General features: G+C 36.8%; 1 protein-coding gene across 4 annotated transcripts in view; it reads right to left on the bottom strand.

Annotated features, from left to right (window-relative positions):
- The window catches only part of RBMS1 (RNA binding motif single stranded interacting protein 1), a 145,418-nt gene that overhangs the window by 14,756 nt on the left and 114,832 nt on the right, over positions 1 to 15,830 (bottom strand). For all 4 annotated transcript variants that reach the window (XM_032693144.1, XM_032693145.1, XM_032693146.1 and 1 more), the window contains exons 5-6: positions 11,224 to 11,381; positions 8,034 to 8,113 (exon numbers count right to left, since the gene is read on the bottom strand). In XM_032693144.1, the coding sequence (XP_032549035.1) occupies positions 8,034 to 8,113; positions 11,224 to 11,381 (238 nt within the window). The remainder of the gene's footprint in view (positions 1 to 8,033; positions 8,114 to 11,223; positions 11,382 to 15,830) is intronic.

Below are 15,830 nucleotides of genomic sequence, written 5' to 3'. Positions count from 1 at the left end.
TGGAGTGGGCACCTTTATCTCCTGCCACTTTACTCTGAAAAAATGTCCCAGCTGTCCACTCCCATTTTATCTCTGCTCTATAAAGAACACACAGTGCCACTAGAAATTCTTCAAGATTGCTCTTTTGGGATTTTGCTTACTGTCATGAAACAGCATCACCAAACTTTCTTTTTTTTTTTCTTTTTTTGTTTGTTTGGTTTGGTTTGGTTTTTGTTATTATTGTTTTGCCTGATATAATTCCTGACCATGACTTCAATTTTTAATGTCAGAACTGAAGCAGTGGAAAAGAAAAGTTTGCACAGTATTCTTTCTTTCCCTGTTACTAGCTTCCACGTTTCCAAGTACCTCTGGCTGAAGCACAGCTCTGCTACATCACACCACACCCTCCCTAATCACAGGGTGGAAGCACTGGTATGACTTGGATGTGAGTGCTTCTCTGCCAATAATTCCTAACACATGAGCTGTCTAGGCTTTACCATGACACTCCTCCAGTCATTCTCTGTTTGGAAACATCTTCATGAGACATGGCTGGACCTGAAAACATACAAGTTTCCAAATGCAGAGTAAACACATGGGGTGGGAAGGCCACCTGCAAAAAAAACAACCCCAAGAAAAACTTTCAACAAAATCTATTACTATAACCATGGTCAGTGTTGATGTCTCTTCACCCTGTGTGCATTTGCAAAAGATGGTGGTTATTGAAAACCTCAGACACATAATCTCACAAAGACCTTGGCTTTCAAAACTCTGACACAAAACTAGCTTTAACAGCCAAGTCACCCCTGGCTTTGAATGGCATAGGTAAAACACTAGCTCTGGTTATACTTCTACCTTCTCTATAAAAAAGGGATGAACTGGGAGACAGAACTGGCGTGTGGTTCCCTGTCTCATCTCCAACACTGACCACATAGGTCAGAGACCTGCACCTTTCCTACCTGTGTGCTGTTAGACAGGAGGCAAATAACTTATTAATATAAGAAAGTCAGACTATAATATTAAACATGACAATGGAATTAATTAAAAATGTATTATCCTAAAGAGAATGGTAATTAAAAGACTATAATCATAAAATAAACCAGGAAAAGTTTAGGCTAATGACACTGGAAAAGTATTGGAGACCTATGGATGGTGGAGTAAATGAACAAGGAAATAATAGAAACCCCAAAGTAGGAGAATATTATCTTCCAAACCCTGCATTTCTGAGGGCATTTTTGGCATTCCCAGAACTGAGTTTTGCTTTGGGGTCTTCCATCACGCAAAGCAACTTCTGTCTTGGCATGCTTGGGGCAAAAAGGTATTATATCCATACGCTGATGGACACTTTGATGTTACTTTATAAAAGCCAATGACCCAATAACTTTGTCATAGCACAAAGCATTTTAATCACATACAGTTCTGTTAAAATAAAAGGAGTTAATCTCAGAATACAGTAGTCAATATGGGTAAAATTGTCAGGTTCTTGTATGAAATTATTTTAATTGATTTTACATAGTGAGGAAAAAAAAATCCTCAGAAACAGAGAGTGGAGATCCAAATACTGAAGTTAACTGTCTTAAAAAAATGTTCTTCCTCAACTTGAATATCTTTGACTACTTATATGTTATTTCAAAATCTAGTTTTGTGGGGAGCATATGTGACTTCAAAAATACACACTATAAAATTCTGGGTGAAATCAAAAGAAACTGGCATGAGAACAGCTTAGAAAGACACCAGAAAGTACCTAAACATTTCCAGCCCTGTGATTCTGTATTATAGCACTCACAGGTAGTAAATGTTTTATTTAATGCTGCATTATGCTTTCACTAAAAATCCCCATAATGAATTGTAAAATACTTATCTGAAAGCATTATTTGTGCTTATATTTCCCATTATTGTCTCAACATAAAGATCTTTTAAAAAAAATCAGACTAAACCTGTCCAACTGTTGAATAAAATGTTCATGAAAACCTATTTTAAGAATAAATTTGATTTGTCAGTAGATAACTGAAAACAGCTAAATTTTAGATGACTAAACATATTCTATGGGGCATTGTAAAAATTCTCCTGACAAATTTAAAGAGGAAGAAAAAGTAGAATAAGAATTATCCACATGAACTGGATTTTGCATATGTAATATCCAAAACCTTCAGCAATGAAAAAACTCACACTTAAAAAGGCATTAATTTGTGATTACCAGAAGTTAGTACTCCATCTTACTGAACATGGATCTGGTCATGGGAACCCTTGTTTCTCTGACCTTCCACCTTCTCTTGCTCCTCACTGCACCCATGAAAGAGGCCAAATGCTGTGAATGTTCCAACTCACACTAAGAAAAACAATGCAGACCATCTATTTAATACCATCAGCTGTTGCGAGCAGGCTCTATAGCATTGGCCTTCCCTGATTCTGGTTCAAGATCTGAATGCTGACAGCAGGGACCGCTCCAACTGAAAGCCTAACTGCAATTTTTGGCTGCTCTTCCATACATGTGACCCAAATGCCACTGTGTCCATTCCTTCAACAACGCAATGACTGATGATCATCGGATGGAGGGTCATGAGAAGGAGATAAACCTTCGTGGGAGCCAAGTATGATCTACTGATCTCCCTCCCACCAAAGAATAAACATAATCCTTACTCTTTCCAGAATTAAATCTGAAGTTTATTTCTTCAGCTTACCTTCTGTTATATTTTTCACCAATATGTAACATATTCTCTCTCTTGCACATAAGAACATGTTTATAATAGATATATATATTTGAACAAAAAACTCGAACAAGCTGTACAGACTAATCAAGCAATCTTCTGTAGTCCAGGAAGGAAGGGAGAGTCATTTTTATTGTTTAATTGTTGGGAACTATGCAGGCCCAGTGATGAAGCAGATCATTAATCATATTCAGAGTTGCATTCACAGCTAAGAGAGAGCTGATGTAAAAGGCTACAACTCAGAATGGACTTAAGCTTTTGCAGTTAAGACACTATGTTTACATGCCCACTCTTCTGACATCTAATGAAAACCAACACTCTCACTAATTTGTGGATGCCTGCAGCTATGGAGGCAATCTGTAACTGTAACTGTGAGCTTTGCTGCTCTGTAACAGCAGGTCAGGGCCTTAAAATTTGGGTGTGGAAAGGGCTGACCTCCTCTTCCTGCCCCAAATCATCCTCCTCTAGGGCTAATATTTTTACAGAAGAGAGATATGAATGCAATATTAGTACAGAGAATAAATTCTTCCTTGTTGTACACACATTCTCACATCTCTACATTAGAATTCTGTCTTTCTTAATTCAGTGTTTACTCAAATACATAGCAGGTGATACTATAAATACAAGAATAAAACTGATGTTCTTTGTTGGAATTTGTATTTACACCCTCGACTTTACATGGCTCCCTTTACCAACTTTTTAATAAACCTTGCCTTCAGATACAAAAAAATACAATAAAATAGTTGGAAAATACTATTCTTTTAGTCAGTTTTCAATTAAACTGTATCTTTTATTGACTTTCATTGCTTATTTTCTAGTGCAAAGCATATGGGACTTAATGAACTCTGACATTAAAACATCACTTAAATGATAGAGCAAGCCTGTAGAGTTAAAAACTTTTGCCAAAGGCTGTATGAATTAAAAAAGAAGTTATACAACACAAGATCAGGGTAGCTTTGTAAGTTTAAAGAGAACTTAAATGTATACCTTTCACTATCCTAGTCTCCATTTAAACATAATGCTCAGGGTTCCATTGCTTTAATAATTTATACAACGTTTAATAATTCGTCACAGAAGTATATTTCAAGTCAGTTTGAGAAGTATTTTTCTTTTCTATTCCTATGTTGCTTCTTAAAACAAAGCAGCAATTGCAAACTATGGAAGTTAGAGCAGTATAAGCTTCTAATTCACAGATTTCACAAAATATTCTTAGTTGGAAGGGACCCACAAGGATCATCGAATCCTACTCTTAAGTGAATGGCCCATACAGGGATCAAACCCACAACCTTGGTGAGGTAATATCAGGGTCTTGATCTAATGAATGAAATTTTCAATCCTCTGTGTGACTAACAGGAGTAACACCTGCACTGTGAGGTTTTGATACTCTTTAGCAGTGGTTTTCAGGCTGTGGTTCACAGATTATTTCTAAAGAATCTGTGAGAGAGAACTAAGAAATATGAGCTTAGGGTCAAGTGGTTTAAATTCACTATACAGAGATCTTCAGTGCTAGATCTTTTGTAAAGGCAAGCAAATAGAAAACACTCATAAATGACTGACAGAAGATAGCCACTTCCAGGCTCCAATTGCACTCCTCCCTTGCACTAGAAAGATGTCCAAGGTCAGAATCATTTCAAACAGTAGGGTCTACCATACCTGGTGGACCTCTTCTTAGTCTAGTCAAGAGCACGAGCAGCAGCAGGGCTCTCACACTCTCAATTTCCTCCCTAAAACATAATCTGAGTGACCAATACATTTATCGTAAGTGGGAAGAGAGGAGTGGGTCATGGATAATCTATGATTTTTGGATCATCACCATAACCAGCCATTCATGAAGTGGTATGGGATGTTCAGCAAAAATGCTCTCTACCTTACAGTCATTAAAAAAATTAAAAAATCACCTCCATTCTTATTCAGGAGAAGAAATATTAAAAGAAATGTTAAATATAAAGAAATAGGTTCCAAAGCCTTTAGAACACGCATAAAACTTTTGTAACTTTTCAACTCCTACATTTTTAATTTTAAATATGAGATAAATAGACTTTACATACATCTTGTGGATTCTACAGCAAAACTGCTTTACAGAATCATTTATATAATTATTCTCACATATCATCACCTAGCTACATGCTACTGTGCTAGGGAGTTGATGCCTTGCATGACTTTGCCTAGCAGATCATTTCTACAATCATTAGGGATCCAACGCAAAAACATAAGCACATACACACATTTGTATCATTTTTAGGGGAAGGGGGCTAAGTACAGTGCTCTGCTCTCACTACTCATCTACTGTGTCCTGGCTCCTTTTACTGGTCTAGTCTGTTTCCTGCAATTCACATCATGAGGTTTACATTTTACAGGAGAATAGAAAAGCTTTAAATATCATATTATTCACTGAAAAAATAGTTAAGTTCTTTAATAGTTTCTTTTAAAAAGTAAAACTAAATGCAAAAGTTACTTCAAGATTACAGCAATCATGTAATAAATGTTCATTTGAGAAGAGAATTAAGTATAAAAATTAAAGTTCTGAGAGAACTAGAGAGGAAGTCATAGTCCATAAAACATAACAAACTATTACAACAACTTACATAAAAAAGTACAAACCCCAACAACAAAGAGTGAAACTAATATATCACTTCTAGCAGTTCTAGGATTACACCAACTTGCAGTGCATTTCAAATTGCTCTCTAAGGTAACCCTTCTTGTTCTTTACTGAAGACAAACAGGGACACACTAAATATTGAATATACTTCACTAAGCTAAATAAAGCCTGAATAGCCTGTTACATCTGGGTTTAGCTTGCTCAGTATCATCACTCACTCAACTCTAGTCAATACTTTTGTGATCATGCTGTGTTATCCTTGGCCTTCCCAGATTCTTATAGGTTTTTCCGTTCTGTCTTCTCATACTCCAGAGAAGGTTTCATCTATGCTTCCTATAACCATTTAACCCATTCTTCCATTTAAACCCAAACTTAGTTAAAATAACAAAGCTGCATTATAAAAGCATGTTTTTGTTGAACAGATGTTCTTCCTCCCACACCTATTTCATTAAAGGTCCGTCTCTCCTACCCTCTTCATCCTGATAACAGTGTTTTTAGAGCCAGTTCCCTTTGCTGATTTTAGCTAAGTTTCTAGGACACAAGGTTTTAATTTAAACATAGTTCCAGTTCTACAATTTTATTTTGCATGTCTTTGAACTTGCTCCTCCATAAGCCCAAAAGATGCTAATCTATTTCAAAACCTTTTCCTAACCTTTGTTTGTCCAAGAGGTTTCCCACTACAACCACTTTTCTCAGTGCAGGTAGTCCAAGATCTCAGTTGCACCATGACTCTGCCCCACTTTTTGGCAGACTGCAGCATATTATTATGCATAAGTTGAATTCTCTAATACGACTGCATTACTGGACATGTGCTTGCTGTGCGGTAAAGAACTCCTGGAAGAATCTGAACTCCATAAAAACCTTTGCAAGGAGCAATGAAACTTCACACAACAAAATCGAGGGTCTTTAAAAAACAATGTTCTCATGACTCCATTATGTAATTAATTATTTGTCTCTTTTTCAGTATTATGAAAGGTGAAACTCATGTCACTTAACTGACTTTCAGACGTTTAGAGTTATCTGAGTGACCGATCTAGACACCCTTCATAATCACAAGAATAGCTGACGGCAACGATATCACCCATCTCTGGAGGTGTGTGTTTCTTGTCCTGTTCTAGATAGAGAGCCTAGATAACTACTTTGCCAAGTGAGCATTAGAAGTTAAAGTCTGTGAAGTGGATTACATCTTGAGACCCCTCTTTAGTTTACACTTTCAGACGATGGACAGTTCTGTGAAAATTTCTTGATCCTAATTATTAACATTTTTCTGGTAAATGTTTCTTCCACACTGTAAAAATTGATCTTACAATTCTGTGCAGCGACTTTTCATTTCTATCTGGTTGAACCCAACCACAAAAGGGCGCAGCTTCAGCAATGGTCCACCAGAATATGACTAACAATGACATGCTTGATGGCTCATTCGCTGAGAAGAGGAAAATGCAAGTAAAAATAAAAATTAAAAACCTAAAAAGCACTAATAGGAGGTTCTGTTACAGTTTTTTACCGTCTTTACTGTCTGTTTCTACATGGGAGCTGTAACATTTTAACTAAAAATAATAAAGTAACAAAGGAAAAAATGTAACAGAGTGCTTAAATTTAAGAAAACTTTGTAACAAAGTTTTAACTAAATAATCTCAGCAATTAATCCCAAGGCAAAGGGTCTGCAAAAACCCAGCCAGGGAAGTCAAAATCCTGTATTAGATTAGCGTTGCTGAAGGGAGTGGTTTCCTGTGCTCTGAAGCACTTTCCATCCTTATTGCAGCACAGACTGCCTCAAACTGGTGCAATCTTTCAGGGACGAGGCATGTATGTAGTTTTACTAAACAAGCTGCATTCTTGTCTGCCTGCTGAGGGCTACCTTCCTCCTCCTCGGTTACAGGGTCTGGCTACAGACAACATTTCACCAGCAGGATAAAAGCAGCTTCAGTGACCACATCAACAGTGTAATTTGTAAAATTCCCACTTGGGATTCTCATTAAAATGGTTACCGAAAGTTGCCTGGAATGTCAGGCATGTATTCTTTCCTTCTTTCTTGTCCTCTTTCTATTTTACTCTGCAGCTTTGAATTTCCTTTCCTCATTTTTCAGTGTTTATGGAATATACATTTTGTCTCTTAGAACAGTGCTGACAAAGCAAACTGATGAGGAACTTGGTGTGACAACAAAATCATACTACACAGCTTTCTCTGAATTTTGCCTTGCACGATATTTCTAGAAGCAGCATTCTATGTTGACCTCCTTCCAGCCTCCTGAAGAACCTCAAAACCTACAATGACTTGAGAGTCGCAGCTCCTCAGTGAATGATACTGCCAGGCACTGCTGCAGATCCTAATTTTTTTATAATTAAATAAATTTTTGAAAGTACTTTGAAAAAATCATCAACAGATGACAAAAGTAGACGATTTTTTGTCTCTGAAAAAAACCCTGTTCATGGACAATCAGTCAGATTATGTTCTGATACACGTTTCCTGACTTCAACTGGGATTATGTGGGATATAAATTTGTGCATAGCTATCTTAAGCTACTTGTCTCTCTGCTAGGAGAGAACACCATTAGATTCCTAGAAAAGGTTTACAACAGAAAAGTGATTTACTGTGTTCCAAGCAAGTCAGCATTATAGTCAACCAACAAGATACAGTTTAATAAGACTGCCTCTAAATGAGAAGCCAGATACAACAATCAGTGTAACAGGCTTCCAGCACATAAGCAATAACCCATTCATACATCTTGTTAGAAATATATGCAACATACCAGAAACTCCTGCTGGTGTCTTTATGAATTTTCCATTAAAATGAGCAATCACTGCTTCACATTTTTCTGTTGACTCCATCCTAAGAAAATAAAGAATAATTTACATAAATTAAATGCTCGACCAGATTCCCGTGTTTGTGATTTTTCTTAAAGCGTACTTCTTGCTTTTTCTCAAAGCATATTTCTTGCTTTTTCTCACTTCACTATTGTGGCTTGCTTTCCCATGTGTGAGCAATAGAAAAGATGTTTTCTAAGAAAAAATAACTTCAGAAAGGTAAAACTAAGCTCATTAACATTTTATGCACTCTGAGACCAAAGTCAGTGCCAAACTGAAAATACAATACTCCTATTTACTCAGAAATTAGGCAGCTCGGACAGCTACAGTGTAAAGTACCTTTGCTGCCTTGAAAGAAGCAGAAAGACCGAATCACTGTCACTCATAACTGAACCCTTGGTGTCGATGATGCACACAACAAAGGTTAATGCCACTCTTCATAAAGGATTTTGAAGTGTCTGTACATTTTAAGAGTAATAAACTCAAATATAAACATGGCTGACTGAATGACCCAAACTGACTTTGCAGCTTTCAGCTTATACACATCATTTCAACTAAATGATGTACCTGACTCCTATTCAATTGTTTCCTAGTTACCTTCAAAACAGGAACCAATAGCTGTGATAGCTACTGAGAATATATCCAAAATCCTGAACAGGTTTGTGCATTTAGGTTGTTAGATCTAGACTTAATAGATTGAGCAGGCTGCTGGTGAGCTACTGCCAGTCTGGGAGTGGTTCCGGAGGCTGCAGCTACATCCTTGCACTGCAGTGTAGATGTGTCTGTCCTAACTGTCAGCCTGGACTAAGTTGCAATGGATGAATGAGATGTGCAAGTAAAACAAAATTTATTTTAAAAGATGAACATATTTTGCAGCTGTCTGCAAGATGATATATGGTAATGTCAAACAGACAATTTCTTTTTATTTTTTCATTAAGTTCTATAATTCATATCCACAAATCAGGCCAATGGACTCAGCAGCAAAGAAACGGAACTAAAAATTACTAAGTCTTGGCATGTTTTTAATTCTGATAGCCTTTCTGCACAGGCTGACAATATGTAATTACAGACAACGAGCAAAATGCCAGACTGAACAAGAAGTTTTCCTCATTATTCCAAAAATACCTTTTAGAGAATTTTCAGAAGTTTTGGATTGTTGGATCAAAGAAATCTAATTTTTTTTGTCTCTCATAAAACAAACAATATAATTTAGTTTCAGACTCAAGTCTAGACTTGATAAAATACATTACTCCTCATTAATCTAATAAAATTCTCCCAAAAGGAAGAAATTAAAATCTATATTTAATGTCTGCAAGTTTCTTGGACTTTAATTAATTTTAACTTTGATTAATATTTATCCAAAAATGTTCCAGTAGAAGAAAAATGTTCACCTTGCAAAAGGAAAGAAGTTCTAATTAGATATAACCGCACTAGCTTATTCAATAACTTATGTATACTATATATATATGTATATAAAAATAACTTCACATATATGCATATATAAAACTTATACTGCATAATACAGAAACTGTTGAGAAAATATTTGAAAACTAATCTCTTTTAAAGTCTTCAACAGAAGTGAGATTTTGGATACATATAAGTCTTTTGGACTTTTGCATGTGATTCTAAAACACTTCCAGCTATATTAGAAAAAATATATTTTCCTACCATACCACTGATTCAAGGCAGAGTTGGTAAGCAAGTTTAGGGAGAAGAGATTGAAAGAATTCAAAATGCCTACTGAATTTTAGCTTGGATGTTACTGGATTCTACCCTTCATAGTACCAAAAAGTAAAAGCTATATATAAAATACAAGTGTATGAATGAAATAGAAATGCCACTTAGTTTTACACCAAAAATATTACAAATATTTGTTGATTTATTTAAACAGAAGAAAATTTGATAAACTCTAAACATAGATAATGAATACTATCCTATTTTGTTCCTTTGTTATACCTTCTTGAAACTGGACAGCTTGATAAGCAATTAAAGCTGGGAAGTAGGGGTTGGAAGGGAAGAGATTAAAAAAAAAAGAGGAGAATAAAAATCACAGTGCTGTGAAATACTCACAGCCAACTCACAGGAAAACCAAACCCTAAAAATATTGGCTTCATCACAAGATATAATTTGTTCAGTTCTTTTCTGTGCACTAATTTTAGATTCTGCTACTTGTTCAAATACAGAGCTATTGTAATACTGGTTGAACATCTGAATTACTGGAATTTGACTTCACAGAGATTTTACAACATATTTTGAGAATCCCAGTTCTTTGCTCAAAGCATGTCCCTATTTTTGACAATAGAAATCTTCAATTTAAAGGCTCTAAATAGTGATTGTCATACAAGGTTTAAAGCTGGACTTAGTAATAAATAGAAAAAAATACTAGAAAGGCACAGAAAAGGCTTTGATGAAGAGATCCCAGAAAAAAACCCTGAATTAACTAGGGAAAAAGTAGACTCACATGGACAGAATATTTGGGAGGTATCTACTAATTTACGGAAAATACTTTCTCTTGTTGATTTGGGTGGGATATTTCACAAAGCAGTCAAATATTTTAAGATGAGATTTACTGTAAGTGAATAAAAATATTTTCTTTCCCAGTTGACATCATGTTAATGAGCCTGAAAATTCAAAGGGCTGATGTTCAAAGGGCAATGATGAGTTCATTTTCTCCAGGGAGCTAATGAAGAAAAAGAAAGAAAATAAAAGGCAGGGGGTGGGGAAGAAGGGGTTCTTCCTTATGGTCTCCTGCCTCGGATTCAAACTTCAAAAGCCAGAAAAGTCACAGGAGAAGTCTCTGTGAAGCATTGCATAACTCTTGCTCACTGGTTCAGGGATAGAAGAGAAAGCAGAACTACAGAGAAGGGGAGGAAGTGGTTTAGAGTGAACTCAACTAGATAGTTGTCCAGTAAGAGCAATAGATTCAGATTTAGCCATCTAAGCAAGATGAGACATGGCCATATTTGCTTTATCAAAGGAAGAATTAACAAAATCCTACTGGGTATCTCCATCTAGATCTCCCTCCTCTTTAAAAACTTTAATATTTTCAATAATTTCTGCCTTTTCCGCCTATTCCTGCCCTTTCAATTATAAAAAGGAAAAAGGCTGCCAGCATGGCTAACACCACTGACGCACCTCGCAAAGCCAACACCACGGCTGGTCCCACTCGAGTCCCGCAGTATCCTCGTGGAGATAACCTGCCCAAACGGTTTCAGCATGTTCTCAAGCTCCTGCTCATCCATTGAAAGTGGCAAATTGGAAATGTATAAGTTTGTCGGGTCTTGCTCTTGTTGCTGAAAGAAAATTAGAAACAATCCTTATTGTTGTTACCACTGACATTTTGAATATCAAATAAACCCCCAATTACATAAAGCTTCTGGTGTAGATTTTTACTTCTCAGGCCCCTTTCTAAAGGCTACTCTTCCCTAGTATTAGTGATCTCCATCTTGTGCCATTGCATGCAGCATTCCTGAGAAAGTTCCCCTTCTCCTATTACTGCTGACAATGACATTTTTAAGTGGAGATAAAGGTGAATAATTGACTGGTTTATAGTCCATTTTACAACTTCATGTTTCAGATTTTTCTGAAAAGAAAAAAAGGAAAAATGAGATAGAGAAAACAAGTTAGCAAACAAGGAAACGCAAGAGTGGTTGAAAGAGCTAAAAAAGCCAGATGTAAATTAAAAAGAGAAAAGATTGGAATGACAATATGAAAATAATATGAGGAGAAAATGAGACAGTGCATTTAAGAGTATGTACATTCCCAAAATGCTACCATAAAAATAGGATACTGAAGTGAGTGGGACACTACTGTCTTCTCCCACACATGAATATTTTAGAGTTTTCACCAAACTTTACATTATGCATTCAGACAATACTAAAGTCTTTCAAAAACTTTCTCTAGAAACAGACAAAAAGAGAGAGGAAGGCAGCCAGGAGATGAGCGATTAGGGAGGAGACAAACGTAGTCGCATCTTTGCCATTTCCCTGACCTTAGGCTATCTACTGTGTGTGATCTCTGTATGTACCGTGAAATGTCATCTCAAAGAAATATTTTTGTTGAAATTGATTATTTCCAGTATTTGTCTACAGACTTCCCAGTTGTGGTTTGGGAGCATGTCTCTCATACCAGTAATCACTGGCCCTGCTCTGTGCTGAAATACGTTCTTAATCTACACAGATCTATATGACTTGGCCCTTAAAGTTATGCAAAACCTTGATGTCATCATTGTGGCTCCCTGTATAGATTTAAGTCTCTGCAGGATGCAAACATTCACTTTTTTATATGATCTGAAACAAATACAATTTTCATAGAATCACAGAAAGGGTAAGGTTGGAAGGGACCACATGTGGTCCAAATTTCCTGCTCAAGCAGGGTCATACTAGAGCATGTGGCACAGGATTGTGTCCAAATGGTTCTTGGATATCTCCAGTGAGGAAGACTCCACAACCTTTCTGGGCAGTCTGTTCCAGTGCACAGTCACCAGCACAGTAAAGAAGTTCTTCCTCATATACAGGTGGAACTTCCTGTGCATCAGTTTCTGCCCCTTGTCTCTTGTCCTAACACATTTGTTGGTCCAAATGCATTTGTTGGCATAGTCATCGATATATTTTTATTTTGTACAAGAGGGCTAAATGACTTACAAGGAAGTTTGAATCACAACAGAAAACAAAAACAGAACCACAACACTTGCCTACTGGAACTGAAGCAACTGTTGATAGTGATTGTACTGTATGAACGGTGATATCTTCTCATGAAGATTAGGCATCACTTTGTGCTTAAGCTGTCCTTACATTAATAATATCTCAGTACCTTTGGTAGCATATTGCATAATTTATTATCTTGCTATCTTGGATATCACCTCTCAGTTTGGTTTAGTTTTCCATAGGAAAGAAAAAAAAGGAAAAAAAAAAGGCATTGGGGTTGGGGTGGGAGGTCGCACCTTTTAGGGAGAGAAATACATTATCCTGTTCCAAAAACTAACGAAAATTAAAAATGGGGAAGCTAATTCTGTCCTTAAAAACCTTCAGGTTTGCATTTTTACCCCAAGCCTCACATTCAGTTCAAAAGGGCTAACGTTTTGAAGTTTTCTATAAGAGTTTTTGAAGAAATTTGAGCATCAAAGGATCCATAAGAAATGTTCTCCCATTACATCCTCTTGATGTGCACGCCCATGCCACTGATATGACTGTAAGTCTTAGCCACACTGAAATCCCACATACTTACAAAATAAACTTTTCCAACTCCAAAGTGTTGCCCTCATAAGCCCCTTTACAGTCTATTACAAATGGCATTTGACTACTGTGTATGATTTTTCTTTTGTTATTTAGTGGAAACATCCCCCTCCCAAAATAGTACTGAATCTATGCAGTGCACAGACAAGTTTGGGATTCAAATTATCTTAGAATACCTGATTTCTTTTTCAAATTAGAAAAATCAGCAGAAAGAGAAGACAAGAAAATGCATTCACTGAGATGCCAGAGCTGACATTAATGTTAATCGCTGGGCAGAGTTTGACCATGAGGGAAAACCTACATTACAGTAGTTAAATCTTGACATTCAGTTCAAATTTCCTCAGGGGGGAATGTGAGATGAAAAACAGCTTTCACATTTTTAGAACTAGTTAGTTACTTCGACTGTATTAGGCAATTTTGCTTTGCACTTGAGATATGTAGGCTTAGCTTCCTTCTTCAATGAGGTCTATTAGCAAAAGCTTCATAGGAGGTTTCAGTCATGAACATTACAAAATTGCATTTGTAGCTATAGCATGATTTCCTGAAATTCCAAATAGTATCTGAAAGGAAAAATGTTGAAGTTTTTACTATTTTTATTTTAAGCTGTAATTTCATACAAATATCCTAAAACTTCCCTAAATAACCTAAGACAGCATATAAGCTGGAAAGTCAGACTCTTTTCATATTTTCATCTAATTTGCTACTGTTTTTACTGTACAATAACAGAAAGTATGAATTATATTATAAAAAATTTCTCATTAGATAGTCTAACACTGGGAAAGAAAAGGCTCCATTTTGTTCACACTAATAAAAATGTAATTTACATGCAAAAAAATAAATGCTTACATTCAGAAACACCCAACAGAGAAAGAAATTCAGTTAAGTGCAGAATGTCAGAGAAGCCTGCTCAGGTAACTGGGTAGAGCACATTCACCTCCTCTCAGGCTCCTATTGCAGCCTCGAGGTTACCAGACTTCCACATTATACTGGCACTGTATTCAGGATGAGAGACCATGAGCCTTCCTTCCCAAAAGGGACACAAGGACCTACTGTGACTCACTGTACATGCTGGCACATTAGATTATTGTACTTATGCACCTACCAGAGAAAACTTCATGCCATAAAATCATGTAACACTGTTGTTAGAGAAGGCAATGCTCCACTTTGAAAGAATATTAGCAACTTCACCACTAACCCACATTGCAAATCCCTTAGGAACAGAGAGAAAAGAGAAGTGCATCTGAGGAAATTGTTCTAAGGAAATTGCTTTCTCTGAACAGAAAGCATTTTGTGATGGAAAAATTTTACTTGTGGCCCATGAAGCAATCCACATTTTGCATTATTACCTACTGGGTTTTGATCAAGTACATGCTGAATGGCTGACTAGAAAGGAGTTACTTCTGCTTTCCTGACCCTTTCTCCACGTCAGAGTCTATTACAGCCTGAATGCTCCCAAGGACTCAGTTATTTCTGCTTTTGATCTTTGGACAGAACATACAGACCACAGCAGACAAAGCAGAGTTTGAAGACACTTCGCACATCTATAGCTAGAACTGGTAAAGATGGCACACAGGGGAGAGAGAGGAAAAGCAAAAAAGCTGCCAGCATGAGGATGTCTCACTGAAATCCTGAAATACAAGTTGAAATTTCTTCCATCTACATTTCTTCCAGAACAAAATAGTGGAAATGCCAACAAACACATTCCACAGTGCACCCAGGTGGTATCTGCACTGCATGTGCAAACCCATGGCCACCCTGGGGAGCAGTAGCAGTTCAGCTATAAGGACAAATCATAGAATCAGAGAATATCTCAAGTTGGAAGGGACCCATAAGGATCATCAAGTTCAACTAGGTCAGGACAGGCTAATTTAATCCACTTCTTCACATCGCAGGAAAAGAAAAGAGACTGCCATTCATTCTCAAAAGGGCTCATTTACAATAATAATTTACAATCCCAACCACTGTTGGAAGTTACATGCAAAGCAAGACTGAACTCTTTCTAGAGGGTATTTGGAACTTTATACAGTTTGGCGGCATACAAATTATACCCATTAATGTGGAAGACACCTCCTCTCCTCCTGTTTACAGTTTATTTCACCATGCAGCTTTTGTCATGTCCACACGACTACTAAACCTTGAAACAGCTATCTGGGTACATTTTGGGAGATTGTAAGCAGTAAGTTATTTCCCTCCCCTTAGAACATGCTGGATTTCCAAGCTGACTTCCAAATAGCAACCACAACTAGGACTCCCCATCCATCTTTATGTTACCTTACACAAAAGGCACAGTGCAAACAGATGTTTGCTTTTATACAAGATTTTGGCATGGAAAATGGTTAACAGTTAAAAATTCAGGAAGTTATGAGAGAGGCAAACTTTTTAACCCATGCCTCTGTCTGTCTAGCAAGCAGGAGTTTTATACATTACGTTCTGTGACTTCCTCCCTTAGCAAAACCTGCCTCACCGTAGCTTAATTCACATGGTTATTCTGATTCTGTTTCAAAAGAC

Source organism: Chiroxiphia lanceolata, chromosome 7, assembly GCF_009829145.1.
Source record: "Chiroxiphia lanceolata isolate bChiLan1 chromosome 7, bChiLan1.pri, whole genome shotgun sequence".
Classification (NCBI taxonomy): Eukaryota; Metazoa; Chordata; class Aves; order Passeriformes; family Pipridae; genus Chiroxiphia; species Chiroxiphia lanceolata.
The sequence above is the reverse complement of the archived record's forward strand: the minus strand, read 5'-3'. Positions and strand labels throughout refer to the sequence as shown.